The 23311-nt window shown below is 25.1% G+C and overlaps 5 protein-coding genes across 6 annotated transcripts; 3 read left to right on the plus strand and 2 right to left on the minus strand.

The window, feature by feature from the left end:
* Positions 1-260: 260 nt before the first annotated feature.
* On the minus strand, positions 261-1726 carry LOC122505201. Its single transcript, XM_043616688.1, has 2 exons — positions 1261-1726; positions 261-1112 (listed from the first exon to the last, which is right to left on the minus strand). The coding sequence occupies exons 1-2, from the start codon at positions 1345-1347 to the stop codon at positions 648-650; spliced, it is 552 nt and encodes a 183-aa protein (XP_043472623.1). The 5' UTR covers positions 1348-1726; the 3' UTR covers positions 261-647.
* A 953-nt stretch (positions 1727-2679) lies between these two features.
* On the plus strand, positions 2680-3728 carry LOC122505202. Its single transcript, XM_043616689.1, has 2 exons — positions 2680-2959; positions 3152-3728. Exons 1-2 carry the CDS (start codon positions 2951-2953, stop codon positions 3617-3619), a joined length of 477 nt encoding a protein of 158 aa, XP_043472624.1. The 5' UTR covers positions 2680-2950; the 3' UTR covers positions 3620-3728.
* A 2836-nt stretch (positions 3729-6564) lies between these two features.
* On the plus strand, positions 6565-8850 carry LOC122505224 (serine protease grass-like). Its single transcript, XM_043616713.1, has 5 exons — positions 6565-6703; positions 6847-7028; positions 7130-7382; positions 7634-7896; positions 8039-8850. The coding sequence occupies exons 1-5, from the start codon at positions 6640-6642 to the stop codon at positions 8381-8383; spliced, it is 1107 nt and encodes a 368-aa protein (XP_043472648.1). The 5' UTR covers positions 6565-6639; the 3' UTR covers positions 8384-8850.
* An 869-nt stretch (positions 8851-9719) lies between these two features.
* On the minus strand, positions 9720-17703 carry LOC122505249 (putative uncharacterized protein DDB_G0267716). 2 transcript variants are annotated; one of them, XM_043616746.1, is made up of 13 exons: positions 17358-17703; positions 15256-15558; positions 14904-15095; positions 14313-14444; positions 14141-14236; positions 13918-13959; positions 13569-13820; positions 13319-13486; positions 13058-13225; positions 11408-11482; positions 10942-11252; positions 10163-10334; positions 9720-10059 (listed from the first exon to the last, which is right to left on the minus strand). In XM_043616746.1, the coding sequence occupies exons 2-13, from the start codon at positions 15554-15556 to the stop codon at positions 10046-10048; spliced, it is 1923 nt and encodes a 640-aa protein (XP_043472681.1). In that variant the 5' UTR covers positions 15557-15558; positions 17358-17703; the 3' UTR covers positions 9720-10045. The 2 variants fall into 2 exon arrangements, with proteins under 2 accessions (XP_043472681.1, XP_043472680.1); XM_043616745.1 differs by having other exon boundaries at positions 9720-10082; positions 17358-17702.
* A 161-nt stretch (positions 17704-17864) lies between these two features.
* LOC122505247 (putative helicase mov-10-B.1) lies at positions 17865-23222 on the plus strand. Its single transcript, XM_043616744.1, has 10 exons — positions 17865-18090; positions 19090-19170; positions 19297-19755; positions 20134-20295; positions 20467-20760; positions 21078-21203; positions 21401-21594; positions 21922-22201; positions 22344-22638; positions 22926-23222. Exons 2-10 carry the CDS (start codon positions 19148-19150, stop codon positions 23187-23189), a joined length of 2097 nt encoding a protein of 698 aa, XP_043472679.1. The 5' UTR covers positions 17865-18090; positions 19090-19147; the 3' UTR covers positions 23190-23222.
* The last annotated feature ends 89 nt before the right edge of the window (positions 23223-23311 follow it).

A 23311-nucleotide genomic window follows, 5' to 3' on the forward strand; every position in this document is an offset into this window, starting at 1 on the left:
GAAATAAAGATTTCGAAGGTTGCAGTCAAGTTAATTTCAACTTTCAGAAAATTTTCGGTGCTGTGTGGTAAAATTAGTAAATTTTACTAATAAATAGAAGCAAAAAGTCAATCAGTAATTCAAATTAGTTAACATTTTAATGTTGTATATATTTTGTAACTATTTAGATGTCCATGAGATACCTAAGGGGTATTTTTTTAAGATATTCTGGATCCAAGTCTGATACCTATCTCATGGTAACCTTTTTACTGTAAGGGTTGGGATAATTTAAAGAAAAGATATAAAAAGACCAAACTCCTTTTAATATTATTTAATAAAAAAGAGAAATATGATAACGTTATTGCATTGATATAAATATTTCTTTTATATCTTGAGTTAACATATTTAGCTGGAACAAAATGTGAAAATAAATTAAAAAACACTTCTATAGGCTAATACTGTTTTATTTTCAAGGCACATTTAGATACAATATGAATACTAGTATGGTATACAAATATCTGTACTGTAAATGACAAAAAACAATTTTTACAGTCTATTAACAGTGGCAATAGATTGTTTCGAATGGTCAACTGAAGATTTAGTGAGAAAGGAGCAGGAGAGTAATTTTTCCAAAAGAACACTTGCGGAGGGGATAATTTGGAATTCTCTTAGAAGTGACCTTGGCTTGGTGGAATGTAGGAGTTCTCGATTTCGCTGGCCTCAGGTGCAAGATAAGTGTTGTCAACTTGTCTGGATTCCTGATGTTCAGGTGCCAAGTAGAGGTTGCTTGCTTGAGCTTGAGGCTTGGGGTACTCGTAACCGGAAGCTTTAGTCTCTGAGGCTGCTGTTTGGGGTTCTGGATAGTAATAACCGGAAGCATCGTTTTCCGAAGCAGCTGGTTGAGGTTGAGGATAGTAATAACCGGCAGCAACGTTTTCCGAAGCAGCTGGTTGAGGTTGAGGATAGTAATAACCGGAAGCAACGTTCTCTGAAGCAGCTGGTTGAGGATAGTCGTAACCGGAAGCTAAATTCTCTGAGGCTGCCGGCTGGTGATAGTGATAGTGGTCCTCGTCACGATGTCCAGGGAGACGTCCTGCAGCAGCCGCAGCCAAAATTGCACCAAAGATGATAAACTACAGAAAAATAATCATTTTAATCTTCTCCATCATTTCTCTAAGATCCAATTAAATTCAAAACAAACAAAGAATTGTTTTGTTGCGAAAAATCTAGTTTTTTAAATCACATTTCAAAGTTATGTTTATTCTGCTATAAATATATTACCGTTTTCATGTTGAATATCGCGGTTTTCTCAGAGCCGAACAAATCGAAAAGCAACAAGAGACTGATACTTGTCATTCCCAAATTCATGTGTTTATATACTTTTAAAAATGAATTATTTAGAATTTTTAATTTTCTGTAAAACGGAGATTAGAGAAATTAGAAATAGAAATACATTAGCCAAACTACAAAGAATGGCCTTTATTTCATGCCCTTCTCATTATCAAGGGCATATTTCAAAATCAGAATAAATGTCCAATTAAATTGTGCATGTACATACGCCTTCAGAATTTGCCAACAAAATTAAAATTGTAAATCATTTATATTTATACATTAACTTATTATTATTCACTTTTCGTATTTATAAATTATTTATTTGAATTTATTCAAAAAAAAAAAATAAAATTTTCTTTATATTTATCGAAATTATACCCATTTTGGTGCATAAAGAAACGTTCCTTTACAATACGCGTATACTTTCACTTTTACAATGTGTGTATTCTAAACATTTTTATCTAAATTCACCAAGGTCCAAATGTACAAAAATATAAATTTGACTTTTTTGACAAAACAAACTCTTTGAAATTAATTTCTTTACGAAGTTAATTTACATAATTTTAATCTAATTTAAATGCGATTCTTTAACATTTTTTCGATTGTCTTTTTATGGAGTAGAAACATGCATATAATTGTCAATATTTCTAATTTTTAAAACGGGGGTTTTAAGGAGAATATTAAAAATTTGTAAAGATTTTCAAAATTTTTTTCAAGAAAATGTTTTAGTTTTTTTGTTCCTCAATTAGAAGCTGAGGTCAGTTTTAAAGATAATATAAAAATATTAAGTATAAAATAACGAATTATTTTGGAATTCATATGAAAAGTTTATAATAGATAGTTAAATAGAAATTTTCAAATTTAAAATTTGAATTAACCGAGACTTGCAAAGTGAATAATAGTTAAAATAATTACTTTTTGTTTCAAAAATAAAATTTAACCCCAGAAATTACACACGTGATTATTTTGAATAGGGAATAAAATTCAAAAATTTTTGTATTTTTACAAACTTTTGTCATTTTTAATTTTAAGTAAAAATTGTTTGCTCCAACGAATATTAGAATATATAATTTATTTATACACTTTTCTATTAGATTTTATCATTTAATTGAGAAATTTTGACTTTTATCAAAATTGACGTTAATTTTGATGGAAATTGAAATTAAAAAAAAAACTGCATAACATTTAATATACAAGTAAAGTAATTTAATGAAATATTAATAATATTAATTATTACGACTAATTAATACTTTTAACAAAATCGTCAAATTTTTGTCAATTTTGTAAAAATTTTGATCATTGATCATAAACTTATAATGATCAAAATTGACGTCAAGTTGATTGACGATTTATCTTTGGGTATATATATGAAAATTAAAATTAGCATTCGCCTCTAATTAATAATAGTTTTACATATATTAAAATTTCGATATTTCCAATATTTTGGAAAATGGCTTAATAATCAAAGATCAAGGTACTTCAATCCCTTCCTTATGAAAACAATCTAATTCACACTTTATGAGAATCTGTATATAAACTCACGAATCATCGATACAATCATCAGTCTCGTGTTGCATTCACTTCTTTACTTATTTTCTACTACGCAAGTTGCTAAATTTTGAAAATCTTTTCTCTCATCATGAAAACGGTGAGGGTGAAAAAAATTACAATAACAAAACTCTAAATTAAATATATAATTTGTATATAAAATTAAACTAAAATTTTAAAATATAATTTAAAAAACTAGATTTTTCGCAACAAAACAATTCTTTGTTTGTTTTGAATTTAATTTGATCTTAAAGAAATGTTGGAGAAGATTAAAATGATTATTTTTCTGTAGTTTATCATCTTTGGTGCAATTTTGGCTGCGGCTGCTGCAGGACGTCTCCCTGGACATCGTGACGAGGACCACTATCACTATCACCAGCCGGCAGCCTCAGAGAATGTAGCTAATTCCGGTTACGACTATCCTCAACCAGCTGCTTCAGAGAACGTTGCTTCCGGTTATTACTATCCTCAACCTCAACCAGCTGCTTCGGAAAACGTTGCTGCCGGTTATTACTATCCTCAACCTCAACCAGCTGCTTCGGAAAACGATGCTTCCGGTTATTACTATCCGGAACCACAAACCGCAGCCTCAGAGACTAAAGCTTCCGGTTACGAGTACCCCAAGCCTCAAGCTCAAGCAAGCAACCTCTACTTGGCACCTGAACATCAGGAATCCAGACAAGTTGACAACACTTATCTCGCACCTGAGGCCAGCGAAATCGAGAACTCCTACATTCCACCAAGCCAAGGTCACTTCTAAGAGAATTCCAAATTATCCCCTCCGCAAGTGTTCTTTTGGAAAAATTACTCTCCTGCTCCTTTCTCACTAAATCTTCAGTTGACCATTCGAAACAATCTATTGCCACTGTTAATAGACTGTAAAAATTGTTTTTTGTCATTTACTGTACAGATATTTGTATACCACACTAGTATTCATATTGTATCTAAATGTGCCTTGAAAATAAAACAGTATTAGCCTATAGAAGTGTTTTTTAATTTATTTTCACATTTTATTCCAGCTAATTATGTTAACTCAAGATATAAAAGTAATATTTATATCAATATGCAATAACGTTATCATATTTCTCTTTTTTAGTAAATAATAATATTAAAAGAGGAGTTTGGTCTTTTTATATCTTTTCTTTAAATTATCCCGACCCTTACAGTAAAAAGATAACCATAAGATAGGTATCAGACTTGGATCCAGAATATCTTAGAAATATCCCTTATAGATATCTCATGGACATCTAAATAGTTATATCCATTAGATATATTCATAATATATCCAAATTGCCGCAATGTGGGATATTCAAAAGATATCTTATACTTATATAGGAAACAATAAATATTTAATATTATTACTATACATGGTTGCCACAGAATGATAAATATAAAATTCCAGGATTTTCCAGGTCAATACATAGGGGAACATAGTCTAGGTCGGCCACCTTTTTAACTTTTGTTTATAACTTTTTTTAAAAAATGAATTTGGACAATTGAAGTATATGGTTGGAAAGTCCAGTTTAATAGGAACATTTTTTCTGTACAAAGTAAATTGACAGGTTTAAAAATGAAAAAGTTATAAAGATTTAAAAAAAAAAATTTGTAGTCCAGGTTGGCCATTACAGTCAAGGTCGGCCATGTTTAAAATTCAAAGGGGCATTAATCGTTAAAAAATAAAATAACATGTTTGGAGTTACGGAAAATTGATTCTTTATTGTTTACAGCTTGTAACTTAATGAAATAACAAAATAATAACAATAAACAATATAAAAAAATAAAAATAAATAAAGAAAAAAATTTGCACTGAAATATTAATAAAATTAAATAAAAATATTAATAAGATGATCAATTATATTATGAGTTATACAGAATTGCAGTTTTTGCAAATGAAGTAGTTTGCGCATTTTAAACACATAGTGGCCGACCTTGACAGTAAGTAACATTACCGAATTGTTGTAACCATAAAGAAATACGTTTCGGGATTCGATTTTTTACTTTGTTTTTCTTTCAACCATGAGTCCCACAAATTTTCTGCATACTTGCCTTGACGATTCAATTATTTGTTTTTTATCTTTTATTAATGGTTTTTCACATGATGCACAAAACTTTTTTTCAGCTTTTTTTGTACCGACGTCACAGAAAACACTACTTTCGATTCTCCGAAAATGTAATGGAACAAAAAGTTAGGTTACACTAAGACAAGCTTCGACAAGCATGCGCGTAGGTGGCGCTAGTGAACTTGTCCAAAAAATCGCGATGGCCTACCTAGACAGTAGACCAACCTTGACTACATTCCCCTATATATGAAATTCCAGTCAAAAGTTTAAAAAATTTCTGGCCCAATAACAAATAGGTCATTCAAATTATAATTTAATTCACAATTCATAAAAAGTAACCACAGCCCATAATCAGCAGGAGATGAAAAATTATTTTTAGCTCGAACTTTATATGTTTTGTTTGTTAACAGTTGTTATAATAAAAAAAATTATTTACTGTTCCTATACAATGGCTAGAACGAAATTTTCTCAGAAATCTTTAAAAAAAGGGAAAATTCCAGAAAATTTTGTAAATTCCATACTATATTTTCCAAATCCTAGATTCCTAATTTCAACGTTTCCTAAAAACGAATTTCCTAAATCAATTTTCCTAAGCGAAATTTTCTAAAGTTATTAAATTTTCCTAATTTCCTATAGAAATTTTATTTTAAAAATGAAGTGGAAATAATTTAAAATTAATTACTAAAATTTAGAGAACAATTGTATGTGGAAATAATTTAAAATTAATTATTAAAATTTAGAGACATAATTTTCCTCGAAGTAATCCGCCATAGGAAGCAATTCTTCTTCCATTTCTTCGACGAGAAGGTGAAAAACATTTGCAACCTTGCAGATTTTTTTTAGATTTTGTAATATATAAAACCATTCACAAACAATTGTTTGACCACAATTCAAGGACCAATCTCCATTGTTTTTATTTAAAATATAAATTTTTTATTTTATTTATAAATTACACTTTTAATTTAGACTCGAAATATTAATTTACAATCAAAATTTTGGAACTTTTGACATATTTGTATTTGATGCTATTGAAAAAACAATTGCAGATCGCATATCGCAGCGTCATAAAAAATACAGGAAAAATGATATTGTTCGGAAAAAAAAAATTAGGAAGATTGAGTTCGGAAAAATGATTTAGGAAAATATAGTTTTAGGAAAAATTAACTATTAGGAAAAGTAGTTGTTAAGAAAATACGTTTAGGAATCTAAGATTAGGAAATTCGTCCGGGAACGGGAAGTAATACATAGATTTGAGACATCCAAGACATATAGGTAAAAATTCACAATAATAAGCTGATAATTTTTATTTATTTTTAGGATAATAAAATGATTCTCATTTTAATGGATCATTTTTCAAAGTACCAAATAGCAAAGCAAGAGAAAATTAAGAAATTTTGTGCGTGGCAAAATGCCGCGTCACAACTTTTAAATTTAAATTATAGAATTCGGAAAATATTTATTTTACGACATGGCAAAATAAATATGAATTAATGTTTTTAATTCTAACTTCTAATAGTAAATCATTATTCTGTCAACGCAAGTGTTAATTATACAATAACAAAACGTATTGTAGTTTACTTTTTTATTTAAAATATGTCTGTACATAATGTTATCAATTTTATTCTCTAAACTTGAGTATATATAAAATGCAAGCAGTTGAAAATTATTGTAGTTTTCAAGAATAGACTCTAATATTGATAACGTCAATAGATTGATCACAATGAAACTGATTTTTACCATATTGGGCGGCATCTTTGTCTGCCTTCCATTCATTACTTCAGAACGTAAGTACTATATGTTTGAATAATATATTAAAAATTTCAACGTTTGTATAATGAGTTTCAAAGATAATCTCTATTTTACTGTTTATTCTCTATTAAGTTGCTATACTCAAGAAACTTTATAATCAGAAATTTATTAATATTAGCAACCTTCAATAAATGCGATGGAAGTTGCGAACCATGGTACGAGTGCAAATCATTAAGTAAACTGAGGGAAGAAATTATAGATCAAAAAAATTCAGGAAAAAAAATAGAAATTTATTTTAGATCATTACAATGTGATTATAATCGAAATACAAGAACACCGTATTTTTGTTGTATGGATAAGGTATGTTAGAATTACATTATCAAAGATGACAATTAGCATTACTATACAATTATTTGACAATTTTGATTAATATTTACTCGCATTTTTTTTTTTTTTTGTAGAAAGAAAAAGAAATTGAGATTGATTATAATTCTCTCAATGTTCACCCAAATCGAAAGTTGTTTGTAGAAGACGAATGTGGGTATGGAAATTACAATCCTGGTAGTTTAAGTGAATACTATAATATAGCTGGCATTTTAGAAATTCCTTGGATAGCGTTAATTAAAGTTAGAGGCAGACTTATTTCATCAGGCACTGTAATTAATAATCGTTACGTCCTCACCAGTGCTCAATATGCTAGAAATTTACAAGAAGGTAAATATAATTAATTCATATTGACAAGAATAAAATATTTCATCTATTTAAGAATTTAAAGATTAGAATACTTTTCAGCATAACTACTAGTTGGGAGGGTAGTATTCTACTAATTGATAAATATTTCATATTTTGATTGTATCGAAATAGTTAAATAATTTATTAAATAGGATGAATAAAGTCCACATATGCTATAGTGGAACATAGAAAAGTAATTTAGAAAATTACTATAGGCACACTTTAAATTTCAGTAATTCAAGAAGTGAAGGTTGTATTGGGAGACTATGATCTTAGCAGCAATCCTGATTGTCAAAAAGAAAGAAATGGAAAAAGTACATGCATAAAGTCTGAAGTTGTAGGAGTTGAAGGAATCTATCCTCATCAAAATTTTAACGAAAAGGATTTGACCAATAACATTGCTTTAATAAGACTAAACAAGGAATTAGAATTTTCACAAAATATTTCGCCAGTCTGTCTTCCATTCAATAATAAAATTCCTCTATTTAATAATCTGGTAATTATAAATCACTATTTTTTTTTCTTGTTTTAAAAAGAATCTTAATTTTTGGTCAACAGATGTTAACCAAATCGACTATCAAAGCTTTATGCTTGGTTATACTAATCGACGACTAATTTTTAAAACAATTTTTTTTCAGCATGATGTTTATGGACATGGAGTATCTATTGCTCGTGGTAGTGAAACTAATGTTACAACAAGGACCACCGTTAAAATTGTGGACAAATTTGAATGTGAAAAGCTCTACCAAAGGAGCAATAGTCCTAGAAAAATTGATGACACTCTTCTCTGTGTGAGACCGAACAAAATGCCACCTTTTTGCTCACCAGATGACGGAGGAGCTATGTCTCATACTTTCGGTTATATTCATCATCAACTGGGTGTCGCTAGTTTTTACAATACTGCTTGCTCTTTAGAGTTACCACTTGTCTATACAAAAGTTTCCCATTACTTAAAGTGGATTTTGGATACAATAAGAAAATAATTTATTGAATTGATATTTTAAAAATCCCTATCTTGCTAAACAGAAAAAAAATATTCTTTTTAGAACAATTTTTTTGATTTTTGTTTTACAATGAATGTCGAAATAGAAACCCAAAAACAATTCAAAAAGTAAGTAAGTCATTTTGATTTGCATTTGTTATCCTAATATTTCATTATTATTATTATTATCATAATATCAATAATTTTTTGGAACTATAATTAAAAAATATAATTTCAATAATCCCAAAAACTTGACTGGCGTTGGAAATTAAAGTAAAAATTTATCTTTGAAACAGGTTTTTGTTGAAATTTGACTGTATAAATTGTAAAACAAAAATTTTAATAATTTATTTTTATTTATTAATTTCAAGGAGAAAATATTGTAAACTGGGGAAATGAAAACGAGCATACGTTATAAATATATGATTATAAAGAACTATGAATATTATAATAATTGTCTCAAACATATTTTTGATTCGAATATTTATTTCATGTTTCTATACCTTAAATTTTTTAATACATTCGGTAAATAGTTTTGTGATAAGAGAAATTTATATCTAATATGATTAATGTAAATGGGGCATTCTCAAAAGTCAACTCAAAATTTATTTTCATTCAATTTTCAAATTTTAGTTTTTGAATTTTATTTTTAAATAACAAAAATAATTGAATTTTTGACAAAGAATTTTACATTTAATAAAAATAATTGAATTTTTTTTTAATAATTTTATCAAAAATTTTGAAAATAATTGAATTTTTATGAATTCTTGACAAGAATGTTACATTTTATAAAAATAATAATAATAATTGAATTATCTGAATTTTTGAAAATATTTGAACTTTTTGAAGGAATTTTATTGAAAATTATGAAAATAATGATTTTTTTTTAAAAAGAATTTCATCAAAATTGGCGAAAATAATTGAATTTATAATTAAAATTCTTGAAAATAATCGAATTTAATTAATATTTTCAAAAATAATTGTATTCTTTCGAGAAATTTTATTATCATTGTATTGGAAATAGTTGAATTGCTCTAAAGAATTTTATTATTTATGAGAATAATGAAATTCTTGCGACAAATTTTTGTTTAAAAATTTTGAATATTAATAAACAAGAATTTTTAATATTATGTACTTAATAATTGAGTTCTTTAAATTTTAAATCTTTAATTACTGAAAAATTAAAAAAAAATGTTAAAAACGTTTTTTCTGGAAAATATAAAATTTTTTAATTTACAAAATAATAAAATACCGCATTCCGCTCGCTGGTGCGCGTATCATTTGCTAGTTAATAAATAAATTATTAAATTTAACAGAAATTTAAAAAAAGCATCGAGTATTATTAATCAAATACTTTCTTTCAAAAAATTTGTTTTTACATTTAGAACATAAAAAAAAATAGTTACGTAATACATTTTAATACTTTTATAATCCTTATAAATTAGCTCTTCGACTAACACAAAACTTTGGCATAAAAAAATAACGTTCACTAAAAAAATAACTCTTTACTTTTTTTTTATACTAAAAAACTAAGTATAATATCCTGAAAATAATCTCAAAATTTGTTCTGTTAACTTCCTTCTCTCTTCTTGAGTATTCATTTTAATCGAAAGAATTTCCAAATACTGTCTCAAGATGCTTTAAAAGTTCATCTTCCGTTACTTCAATGGATCGTTTCTGAAAATTTTTGGTTATTAAATCTGTAAAAAGCAATAGAAAAATATAGATAAATATTCAATTTTGGTTCGTCGAGTAAAAGCAAATGAATAAATTTTCATACCCAGCAGGATTTTATAAAATTCCGTATCTTTAAAAATTCTTGATTCGCTCTTTGTTACTGTTGTTGCATTATATTGAGCTCTCACTTCCACTGCAATGCACTCATTCAAAATTTTATTTACACATTGCAATAATGTCTTGTCGCTGTCTATGAAACTTTTCAACATTTGTGTCTGAAATTAGAACCTAATTTTATTTTTTTCTTTTAAAACTACACTTATTTATTTTCATTATTAACTTTAAAAAAAAGTAATTAGAAACTTCAATTATTCTCTAAAATTGCAATAAAATTTTTCCAAGAATTTAATTATTTAAAAAGAAAATGTACCTAATGAAATTCTTCAAATCAAATCAATTAATTTAAAAAATTGTAATAAAACTCTGAAAAGAAGTTAATTTCTAGAAAATTCAATAAAATTAACTAATGAAACGAAAAATCAAATAAAATTGTTAAAAAGAAGTTAATTTTCTATCAATAGTGTTAATAAAATATAATAAAAAAAAATTATTAATTACAATTATTTAAAAAAAATCGATTTACATTCAAAAGGATAAATAAATTATTCTAAAGAATTCAATTATCATTGATTCATTGTCAATATTTTTTAATAACTTACAAATTATTTGACGAATAATTTTCTTAAAAAATTGCAAAAATAATTAAATTGAGTTGCAAAAAAAACTTAGTTAGATGTGAATAATAATCGATTTAGAAAAAAAAGTAAAATGTTCGAAAGTTTGAAAAAAGAAATTTTTAAATCAATTTTTTTCTATACTTACAAAGTTTTCTTTAAATGTTGCATTCGATTTCAATTCATCATCAAATAAGATGAATTCGTCCACAGTTGAAATTGGTTTGATTAAATTGAATTTAGCAAAAAATGCTTGCTGTAAATCGTTATTCATCGTTTTATTCTCGTCCACAGATGAATTTGGTAAGATAAAATTTAATTTATCAAAAAATGATTGCTGCAAATCGTTATTCGTCGATAAATTCATAATATCTCGAAGGCTTCCTTGTGCATCTAATTGACTTAGATGAATGATATTAAGTGCTTTCAGTATCCTTTTAAATAATAGAGACGAATTTTCTGCAAATTAAATTAAACCCATTTAATGAAAAAATTGTATAGATACGAAAAAAAAATTTATAAAGTTTGTAGTTTAAAAAATATTTAAATACTAATTTTTGTAGCAGCAATGACAAAAAAAATACAATTTCTTTCATTAAAAGTTTTAATTTCACCTTTTTCTTCTTCTGTAATTACTTCACTGAATATAGCTTCATCATTATCAGTGTCATCGTTCCGTGAAGTGTTTCCTGAAAAAAATTATCGTATCATTGGTGTTGTCAATTTTTTTTTTAACAGACTTCGCACTCAATAATTAATTTTAAAAAAGTAGCAAAAAATATATTTTAAACCTTGTTTCAAACTAAAAATAGTAGTAAAAAAGTAGCTATCGAAAAATTAAACTTAACGACCAAAAAAATTCATTTTAGACACTTCACAAAACTGAAAAAAAATTCCATTCCATATTTTTTTATTTTCCTCACTTTTTCCTAATTTTCATCAAAAATATTTACTTCTTTCTTATCCTGCTAGAAATTTAATTCCTTTAACAAATTTTATTATTCGTGAAAGAATTTAAATATTTATAAAAATAATTTAATTCATGCGAAGAATTTTATAAAAATCTTTAAATGTAATTCATTTCTTACGACTTACTTTTATGCAAATTCTAATATTTAAATAATTGAATTCCTAAGAAATTTTTATTTAGTCATAAAAAGAATTGAATTCTTATGAAGATTTTTACGTAAAATTTTTTAAATAATTGAATTCTATTTGGAAATTTTATAAAAATATAGTAGATATTGAAAATCATTGAATTGCAAAAAAAGTTTTTAAAAATTATTAAATTTTGCAAAGAATTTTATAAACATTGTTTTAAATAATTATTTTTTTTTTTTGTAGTATAATAAATATTATGAAAATTTTATTGTAAATAATTGAATTCTTCTGGAAATCTTTATTCGTAAAAATAATTGAATTTTTCGAATAATTAATTTAAAATAGTATTAAAAAAATAATTGAAATTCTTCGACGTGTTTTATTATTTATGCAAAAATAATTGAATTCTTGCTTAGAATTTTATGAAAAAGTTTTTTTATTTTTAAAATTTGATTTTCCTTGAGAAATGTTATTATTAGTGAAAGTAATTAAATTATTGTGAAGAATTGTATAAAAATTTTGTTAAATAATTGATTAATTTTATTTTTTCGATTTTTTTTTTTTTTTTTTTTGAAAATAATAGAATTTTAATTGAATTCCTGTGGAAATATTATTTATGAAAATAATTTAATTTTGGATGAATAATAAATTTTTTCTTACATAATTGAATTCTTTTGCGAAATTTCATGAAAATACTAGATATTGAAAATGAGTTTCGAATATTTTTTGAAAAATAATTAAATTGTTTTAAAGAATTTGATTTTAATTTTTGAAAATAGTTTTTTTTCATTGTAGGTGTTTCTTTTCTTTTTCGATAAAATGACTGAATGACTGTTTGTTAATTAATTAATTTTCAATTTTGACCTGAAGAGGATACTTAATGTATCGAAACGTCGTCAATATAAATAAAATTACTTAAACCGTATAAGGCCTCGTAAAATTTATTACACTAAAAAAAGTTTTTTGATTTCTAGAATTAGCGAATTTAAAGTAAACTCTTTAAAAAAAAAACAATAATAGTAGTTTTTAGTGGCTGAAATCTAAAAAAAGTACTCAAATAGTATCATAACGTAAAAAAAGTAGTAAATAGTAGATTTTTGTAGATGAGTGCGAAGCCTGTTGTAATATTATTTTCGTTTTGTTTTTAAAACTATTACACATACCACTTTTGTTTGAGTTGCATGTTGCTAACTCAGATTGTTGAGTAGATGCAACAGAATTTGATTCTACTCTTTGCATCTGTGAACAACTGATTTTAACTGCTGTCATTTTCGATTCCTCGACCTGAGCATTTTCATTATTTTCATTGTCTTCGTTCAATGTAGTGTTTTCTAAATAAAAATCGTATTATTAACGTTGTCAATTTAAAAAAAAAATTTTTTTGTTACTTTCATTTTTTTTTTTTTTTAAACCATTACACATACCAATTTCGTTTGAGTTGCAAGTGGTTAACTCAGATTGTTGAGTAGATTCAACAGAATTTGATTCTACTCTTTGCATCTGTGAATAACTGACTTTAATCACTGGCATTTCCGATTCTTCGACCTGAGCATTTTCATTATTATCAATGTCTTCGTTCTGTGAAGTATTTTCTGAAAAAAATATTATAAAATATAGTGTTGACAATTTTTTTTTTTATTATTTTCGTTGTGTTTTTAAAACAATTACACATACCATTTTCGTTTGAGTTGCAAATTGGTAACTCAGACTGTTGAGTAGAATTTATTGTTTCTACTTCTTCATCCGGTGAACAACACCTGTGAACGTCAACTACTGTCAATCCCGATTCTTCGATCGGGAAATTAAAACTATTCGTTTGCTCCAACTCTCGCTCCGTTAACATTGTTAGATTTACAGTAACTTCAAAATTTTTTGCAGATTTTTCATTGCCATTGAAGTCAGATATCGCTGATTCAAAATTAACGACTAAAAATAAGAATTTTTTTGCATTAAAAATTTAAAAATTTCCACTAAAAGGAAAATCGTAGAAAAAATGGATAATTTATAAAATTATAAAACTTACTTTTGTTATCATTTTGAGACTTATAAGATTTTTTCGATGGAACTACGAAGATGAAAAATAAAATTTAGGTATATTATTTTTAAAGTATTAAGTGTTTGTTAATAATAATAATTTTAAAAATAATAATATTAATATGAATAATAATAATAATAATGAATATTATTAAAAATAATAAATATTAATTAATAAGTTTTAAAAATGACAAAAAAAACAATTATCTTACAATCCATACAATTCTCGAGCGGTGAATTCTTCCTTTTCCGTAAACTTCGCTTTTCATTCAAAATTATATTGTTTGAATCCAACATCTTAAGTGTGGCTGAAAAGAAAATTTATGTAAATATTTAAAATTTACATTCGCTAGTAAAAGACAAATATGTAAAAAAAATACTAACAACTTTGAACAGCAGTTTGCCGAATTTTGGATCGTGGCTTTCTTGAATTTCTCGGTGAGGACAAGACTGCAGACACCTGACTATCATTTATTTCATTAGAAGAATTTTTCTTTGGTGTTGTACATTCTGACGCTGAAAATATATTTTTTAATTATCGAAAACTAATTCTAATTCTTAAAATAAAATTACAAAAAATAAATTATAATTTATAAATTATAAATTGCATATTTACATATAATTTTCAGTATTTTGTAATTTTTTTTTTCTATTTTGTGAATTTTTCACAAAATTAAAAATCCATTAAACAGGAATAAAAGAAAAAATGAAAAAAAATACAAAAAACGTTTTTATTTAAAAATTATAACCTAACGCAGGGCTCGAACCAGTGAAAGTATTTAAAAAATAAAAATTTTTTAAAATATAAAAAAAATCCAACTAAACTTTTTTTTTAACTAAATTTTTTCTAAATAATTGAATTCTTGGGAAAAATTTTATTTTTAAAAAGAATTGTAAACTTCGAGGAATTCGATTAAAAAATTGATGGGTGTTTTAAATTTATCTAAATTTACAAAAAATTTTAGTTTCACTTACCAACAAAATCCAATTTTTCAATTAAGACGTAAGGCAGTAAAGAATCGTTCATTGAATCAAATAAATTTTCCATATTAAAAATTCCTCTGTTTTTATCAGTTTTCTTCGATTTATCAGAATTATTTTTGGAATTTTTTTTCTTCATTTCAGCCTTCAATTCTTCAAAGAGTTTCTGTGCTTCAGAAAAAGTTTCTAAAACATTAATTAAATATATATATTTTAAAAAATTTAACTAATTTCGAAAGAATTTCAATTATTAAAATTTTTCAAAAATCCAAGTTCTTTAAAATTTTTAATATTAAATATTCTTTCAAAAATTGAAATGTTTTAAAATTTTAAATTAAAACCATACTTGCGTGATTCTCGATTTCAACTTCGTACTCCATCCAAATAGTAGGCGCCGAAATGCAATTTTTCAATAATTTATTGAATTCCTTCATTGTCCAGGTGTCATAGGGTGGCGATGGAAAACGAGTGAAAAATTTATTTTCCTCCTCACTGAATCTAATCCATTTTGATAGGACAATATCGACATCTTTTTTTCCCTCGTCATCCTCGGAGCCAACGAATGTTACAAGTTGATATAAATATTCATTCAACGATTTATCTCCATAATAAATTTGTGCATTTTCGGAATACTTCATTTTGATCATTTCTGCAAAAGAATGAAAATAAAGAAAAATGGTTCTTTTAATTGAGGGGCTGGATGCTATAATGTGTTACGCGCCATGTTAAGTGAATGGCGCGTAACACATTATAGCATCCAGCCCCTCAATTTCTCTAAGAAAAATTATCGCTTTTTCAATTATTTCTAAAAAATGTTTAAAAAAAAATTCTTCTCAAGAATTCAATTATTTCCATATAAATAGCAAAATTCTTCAGATTTACTTAATTCTTTTGAATATATTTTAAAAATAATTCTTCACAAGAATTCAATTATTTTCATAAATTTCCATAAAATTCGAAAAAAAAATACAAAATTCAATTTTTCATAATAATTAAAGCTGTAACTGTTCTTTTTTTTTATAAAAGTTATTAAAATTACTGAAAATGTTTAACCATAAATTGTTGAAAGTAACTGATTTTTAAAAAATTATAATAAAAGAATTCTCAAAATTAATTTTTTAAATATATTATTTTTAAATAAATTTTGAAACTCAATAGGTTTTTATAATTTATACAATATTGAAAAATTTCCAAATAATTCAAATTTGGTAAAATCTTTTAAAAATAATTGGAATTTTAAAGAAAAAAAGAAATAAATAAATTTTTCTCCAGAATTTTATAATTTTAAAAACAAACATGATTTCTCGAAAATTTTAATAAATATAAAAAGGTAAATTTGAAAAAATTTTAATTTATTTTGTTTTTGAGGATAATTATTTTTGAACAAAATAATTCTTATAAAAATGAATCTTAAAAAATTATAATGAAACAATTGTAAGACTTAGTTTTCTAAAAATATTGCAATGTAATTTTTCGAAAATAATTGAATTTCTTTAAAGAATTTTTTTAAAATTTAAAAGAAACTTCTCTGACGTTTGATGTGTGAATTTGTTTTTATTTTTTGCTGACGAATGTTTATTTATTAATTTTTTTTTGTAAGATATTATTATAACCTTTTTTATTATTTATGAATGAATGTTAGATTAATTATAATTTTTTTGAAATTTATATATTTTTTAAATTTTATAATTTTTTTTTGATTGACGAATGCTAAGTTTATTTTTTTTATTGACGAATGTTAAGTATATATTTTTTTGCATATTATTTTATATTTTTTTTGTATATTATTTTATTTTTTGTATATTAATTTATATTTTTTTGTATATTAAGTATTTGCATATTATTTTTATATTTTGTTGTATATTATTTATATTTTTTGTATATTATTTTCTATTTTTTGTAAAATTATTTTATATTTTTATAGACTCTCCGAAGAGGAAATCATTTAGATTTCGAAACGTTGAAGTAAACTAATTTTAAAAACTATTTGTCCGAATGTTTTCACTTTTATTCTCCGTCACTATAAAAGAAACTAATTTTTTGTTGAATTTCGATACAAAATTTTAATATTTTTAAAGAATAAAATTCATAAAATTTCGAAAATGGTCAAAAATAATTTTTCTTTAGAAACAATATAGTTTTTTTTTTTTTTTGCTTAAAAATAATTAATTTACTATTAAAAATCGTAGATAAAGTATTTTTTGATGATTTTTAGACAAAATTACTATCAATAAATTTGTTAGGCCAATTTTATCACATATTAAAAAAATACCAAACATTTTTTTCACATAATTTCATAACAATTATTCTGAGTTCTTGAAAAAAAAGACTAACAATAAATATTACCGGCACCAGGACAAATGAAGGACGTTTACAAATACACTTTTCACTTCGCAGCACAATTAAAACCATATTTATCAGAAAAAAGTTAAAATACGTAATAATTACCTTAATTTCTATCCCAAACTGAATAAACAGACGTCTGAATTTCTTTTCTTTGTTTCAAATTCACCTATACAGCAACAAAAAAAAATATTCCTCTCACCACGTGTTTTCTGTCGAAAAAAAACGAACCCAATGCGCCACAAACGCGTTAAATCACGTTAAATAACGGTTATGGTTACAAATATCGCAGTGTTTTTTTTTATTAGCTCGCGCACTCGCACAAAAAGATTTTCAACTAAAACTTTCAAATACAATTATTTATGAATAAAATTAGAGGAGAAAAATACAACACACATTTAAGAGAATAGTAGAAAACAGACAAGTTTAATCGCGATGAGATGAACAGATTAATCCTAAGGTGGATAGACAAGGAAAAGAAGGAAACACCAGAGGGAAGTAGAGAAACTATAGTGATATTTCCCTAGATCCCTACTTTCACTCGAAAGCCCCTTCTACAATAGTTTTTTGTAAATAAGCTGCTTCTACAGTAACCACAGTAAAGGTGCGGTCACACGACTTGTGGATGTGTGGAGAAACTATTTTCGTCTTTCCAATCCTAAAGTGAAAGGTTCATCTATACTAAATTTTGTTCTTCCCCATTTTTCTTCCATTTAGTATTACTTTTATCAAAATACATATAAACAAATATAAACCGTCCACCGTCCTTTTTTTAAATATTCATAAATATTGATCAAGACTTGTCAAAATGTACTGTTAATATTGTATCATAAAATGAGTAAGTAAACATTTCCTTTAAATTGCAAGAAAAATAATTTATTGATTCAATAAATAATCGTTTATGAATGGTTATTTTTAATATTTCAACTATTATCCAATTATATACTAATTTTTGCATTAAATAATTGAGGAGTAAGTTTTCAAAACCTATAATAAATCCAAATTTTGTCATTTCGAGAAATTTAAACAAATGACAATTCTCACACATAACCATTAAAATTAACTTTAATGTAGAAAAAGTGTAATAAATTATTCATTTTTGAATATTTTTCCATACTTAAAACGCTCTGTTTGTAATTAATGTCTATTTGTAATAAAGGATTTTAAAGGTTTTTCTAATTTTTTCTAATAAAAAAAATTTTTTTTTAAATTAAAAATCATCAAGGTTAGGTCAAAATATTTTTATATTGAAAATTCTTTGGTAATACATTTTTTTCTTTAATTGAACAGTGATAAATCAATTACTAAGGATTTTAATATATTTTTAATATGTGTTTATCTCAATTTTTTTTGAAAAATAGATTTATCAACTTTTGAAAAATTGCTCCTCAATTTTATATTAAATCATTTAAAAATTGTTGTTTTTTTGGGTAAAAATTTGTTAAAAATGTCTCCCGAAGCTTGAAAATTTTTATTTTTTCCTAAATGTTAATTTTTATGTATAGCATTTTATATATAAAAAAAAAATTTTATAAAAAATTTTTATAAAAAATATGCGTGACAAACCACTTTACTAATGGAATTTAAAGCTTTAAAAAAAATTCGATTTATTCTTTAAAGCATTTCGAATAATATTCCGAAGAGAAGAGAAATGGCACGTATTGAGAAGTAGATAAAATAAAACTTGATATCGCGTATGAAATAGCGAAATAAAAATATGAAATAATATATAATATATAATATGAAGAAAAAAAATAATATTTAAGAAAAAATGAAAATTTTCAACTTTTTGATGCGGCAAGTTTCAGAAATTCTTATTCTTTTTATAAAATTTCAGAAAGTATGTATTAAAGTATATTTTGTTGAATATATTTTATAAGAGCGAGTACCAGAAAATGTTTACTTCATCTGAAAGAAGGTAAATAATATTCATTAAATTTTTGAATATTTTTCTCTAATAATAAAGAATTTTTTTTTTTCTTCTACAAATGTGTTAATTAATTTTTTAAACATATTTTTAAATATTTATTATAAATATTACCAGACGTCGTAATTCGTCCCAGTGGCCTTATGAAAAATTACCAAGGGACGAATTGTTACCAATTTCCACGTATAATTTACCAAAAGAGCTAAAGCAAGTGTTAAAAAATAATTCGAATAAAAAAAATAATGATCAATTTTGGACGTCATTCTTAAAAAAAATATCGAATTTACCTGACGTTGAAACGGATTATTATGAGACTTTTAAAAATCTACTTTATCTGGAGGAATTTTATAATAATGAGACACTAGAAAGCACATCGAAGGCAAAAACAATTAGAATTCTCTTTAATGAGAAACAAAATAATTTTAAAATTATGCTAAATATTGAAGATGATCTTTGTTTTTTGAAAAAAGGATCAACATTCGATGTGTATAAAGAAGGCAGTATTGTTAAGCATCCACTGAAAATTACTGAAATTCATTTCGATCGTATTATCGTCGAAGCAGTTTATCCAGTTAGGTATGGAATTTATTTTTTTATAAATTTATAATTTTTATAAATTTTCTACCTTTTCAGAAATTTTAGAATTTACTTGTTTTCAAAAAAAATTTTCAAAAAAAAATTTTTTTTTTAAAAAAAAATTCTTTCTGCTGTTTTTATTATTTTACGAAATAATGAATATTTAGATTTTAAAATATCTAAAGTTATGACTAAGTTTTAAATTTAAAAATAGGCTACTTTTCAATTATTTTAATCTTAAGATGTAAACAGGTTTCCGACTTATTTTGTGTCCCTTCTTAAAATTTTGGTTATTTTCAATTTTTTATTACAAATTTAAAAAAATTAAAAATTTTTAAAAATTTTTAATTTTAGTTAAAAGACTTTTTTTTACAACAGTTTCGAAAAGCAGTACAATTCACAAGAATTTTACAACATTGAACTCGAATATTCGAATTGGCCGAACCGAGTGTGCCATTTTGCATTAGAATTATTAATTGATTCTATATCACTTGATTCATGTTTTATTTATGAAAAGAGATTTTCATTAAAACCAGAGGTGTAAGTATATATATAAATATTCCTAATTTAGTAATTTATCAAAAATATTTCAACCACTTCAAATTTTTGGACCTTTAAAAATTTCAAAAATTTCAAGAATTTTGAATAATTTCAAAATTATGATAATTATTACCATAATTTTTAATACTATACACGCTTACAATTTCCCAGAGAAATTACAAACTGGTTCAATAAGAATATTGAAAAAAATGAGCAACAAAAGCAAGCTGTTCAACGAATGGTGGGACGTACATCATATCCGGAGCCTTATTTAGTTTTTGGACCACCGGGAACGGGTAAAACGGCCACAATCGTAGAGGCAATTTGTCAAATAAATCGAAGAAGGGACAATGTATTAATTTGTACCCCTTCTAATGCTGCGGCCGATGAGGTGACAAGAAGATTGCTGCAAAATAAAATTGATGACAATGAAATTTATCGAATGACAAGTAGATCTGTCGACAGGTATATAGAAAAAAATATTATTTTTCTATAAAAATACTATTTAAAAAAAAAAACTGTTTTTCTTAATTTTTACAAGATTCTGTTTTACAAGATTCAAGGTATGAAAAAATATCATTTTTTTATAAAAATACTATTTTTTTTTAAAAAAACTTTTTTTCCTAATCCTTAAACGCTTCTGGGACATTAATGTCCCACGTGTCCCATTTTCAAAAAGCTTAATATCTATAAAGAGGATTAATATTTTTCATTCAAATTTCTTGAGTTTTCTTCATCATAAAGAGAGGGCTTCAAAAAGTTATTTATTGTTTTATATATAGGAGGAATATACCGGAAGATATCGAGATTTGTATGAATTTTGAAGATGGAGAACTCGATTATTACCACAGTTCGGAGATTTATAGGTCTAAAAAAATAGTTATAGCAACACTCGTCACAAGTGCAAGGTATACTTATTTTCTACTTTTATTATTTTACAATAGGTCAATCATAATATAATAATCATCAATAATAATTATTATCATAGTAAAAATAATTGCACCTAAGAAAATATAAAAAAAACTATATAATAAAATAATTATATCATAAATTCACAATATTTGTTAAGTATTAATGTAATTAATAATCTATAATATAATTTCAGATTTCTGCGACTGCACAGTTTTAGCAGATATTTTAATTATATTTTCATTGACGAAGCGGGACAAGCAACACAACCGGAAACGCTGATCCCTATCGCTATCTCGAAAAATCACTCGAAATGTCAAATTATCATGTCAGGTGATCCAAAACAATTGGGACCGGTTGTAATGACAAAATATGGCGATCATTTACTTGGTATTGTATATAAACAAACTTTACATTTTTCCCATAAATTTTTTTAGAAAATCAATGAAAAAAAAACTTTGAAAAATATAAAAAAATCAAATTTTTGAAGAATTTTGAAGTCAGTGATTAAATAATTGAAGACTTGAACAATGATTTTTGAGAGTTGATCTTCGTTGTATTTTTTTTTATTTTTATTCAAAAAATTGTAAACATAACCTACAATTTTTCATATATTTGTGACGCGCAGTGAAGAAAGGTTTCTACCTTTCTTCAGTGCTCGTCACAAATATATGAAATTTTTTCATAAATTCCATTTAATTACAATAATTATTAAAGGAAAATCGATGCTGGAGCGTTTAATGGAAAAAAGCGAACTTTACAAAAAGGGTTACAACAATAAATACGATCCGAATTTTTTAACGAAACTAGTGAAGAACTACCGCAGTCACGAGGCAATTTTAAAATTACCAAATTTTCTTTTTTACGAAAACGAATTGATAGCATGCGCGGGAAATAATGTCAAAATTGCTGAAAATTGGACTCTACTGCCAAGAAAAAAATTTCCAATTATTTTTCATGCTGTCTATGGCTATGAAGAAATCAACGAATTGCACAGGTTTCGATTTTTTTTATTAGAGTTTTAAATATAAAATTGCAAATATTTACAATTAAAATTTATAATTTTAATTTTTATTTATTAAAATAATTAAAGTTTAATTTTATTAAAATGTTTCAATTTTCATTTTTATTATATGCAGTGTCGCAAATGAAGCGGAAGTGAAAATTGTCATTAAATATATAGAAAAGCTAATTCATGATGGATTAGATGGTATTAAAATTGAGGGAAAAAATATTGGCGTAGTGACACCATTTAGATGGCAGAAAAGGAAAATTAATGAAATTCTGAATGAGAAAAATTTCACAGACATTTCAGTTGGTACTGTCGAAAATTTCCAGGGGCAGGAAAAAGAAATCATCATTGTATCGTTAGTGAGATCAGCAATATTTGTGCATGAAGGCAGATATCACGTAGGATTTTTGTCCAACGAAAAGGTATTTTTTTTTTTAATTAATTTAATTTTACTTTAGTTCAACTAACACCTTTTTTAAGAAAAAATACCGTTTCCTTTTCTTCTTTTTTTATAATTTTGACGCTTTTTTTTTTTTTTTTTTTTTTTTTTTTGACGCCATTTTGAAATAAATTCTGTACGATTTGATAAAAAAAGATTAAACTTTAAAAAAAAGTGAAATATTTTTTAAAAATGATTTTAAAAAATATATTTAACATTCACTGTATCAATTTAAACAATAATGAAAAATTTACCTTTATTTTTATGCAGAGATTTAATGTCACGATCACTAGGGCAAAATCTTTATTAATTGTCATTGGACATCCGAAAGTATTACAAATAGACAATTGTTGGAAAAAATTTATGATGTATTGTAAGGAAAATGAAGCCTGCCGCGGAGATAATTTTCACTTGAACGATGTTTTTTCCGCAATTGAATTGAAAAGTCTCGTAAACAACAGAATTGAAATTGTAGCAGAAGACGAAGACAAAAAGAGGAGAGGTTTCACATTAGGTGACTTTCTTAGAAAATAGTAATTTAATTAAGATTTTTTTTTTATTTCTTCAAGCAAGAAACATTCTGTTTTCTTTTTTCTTGTAAATAATCATTTTTGCTATGAAAAGAAAAAAAAATTCAAAAAAAATTTAATATTAAA

Source organism: Leptopilina heterotoma, unplaced genomic scaffold (genome assembly GCF_015476425.1).
Source record: "Leptopilina heterotoma isolate Lh14 unplaced genomic scaffold, ASM1547642v1 Lhet_350, whole genome shotgun sequence".
Lineage (NCBI taxonomy): Eukaryota > Metazoa > Arthropoda > Insecta > Hymenoptera > Figitidae > Leptopilina > Leptopilina heterotoma.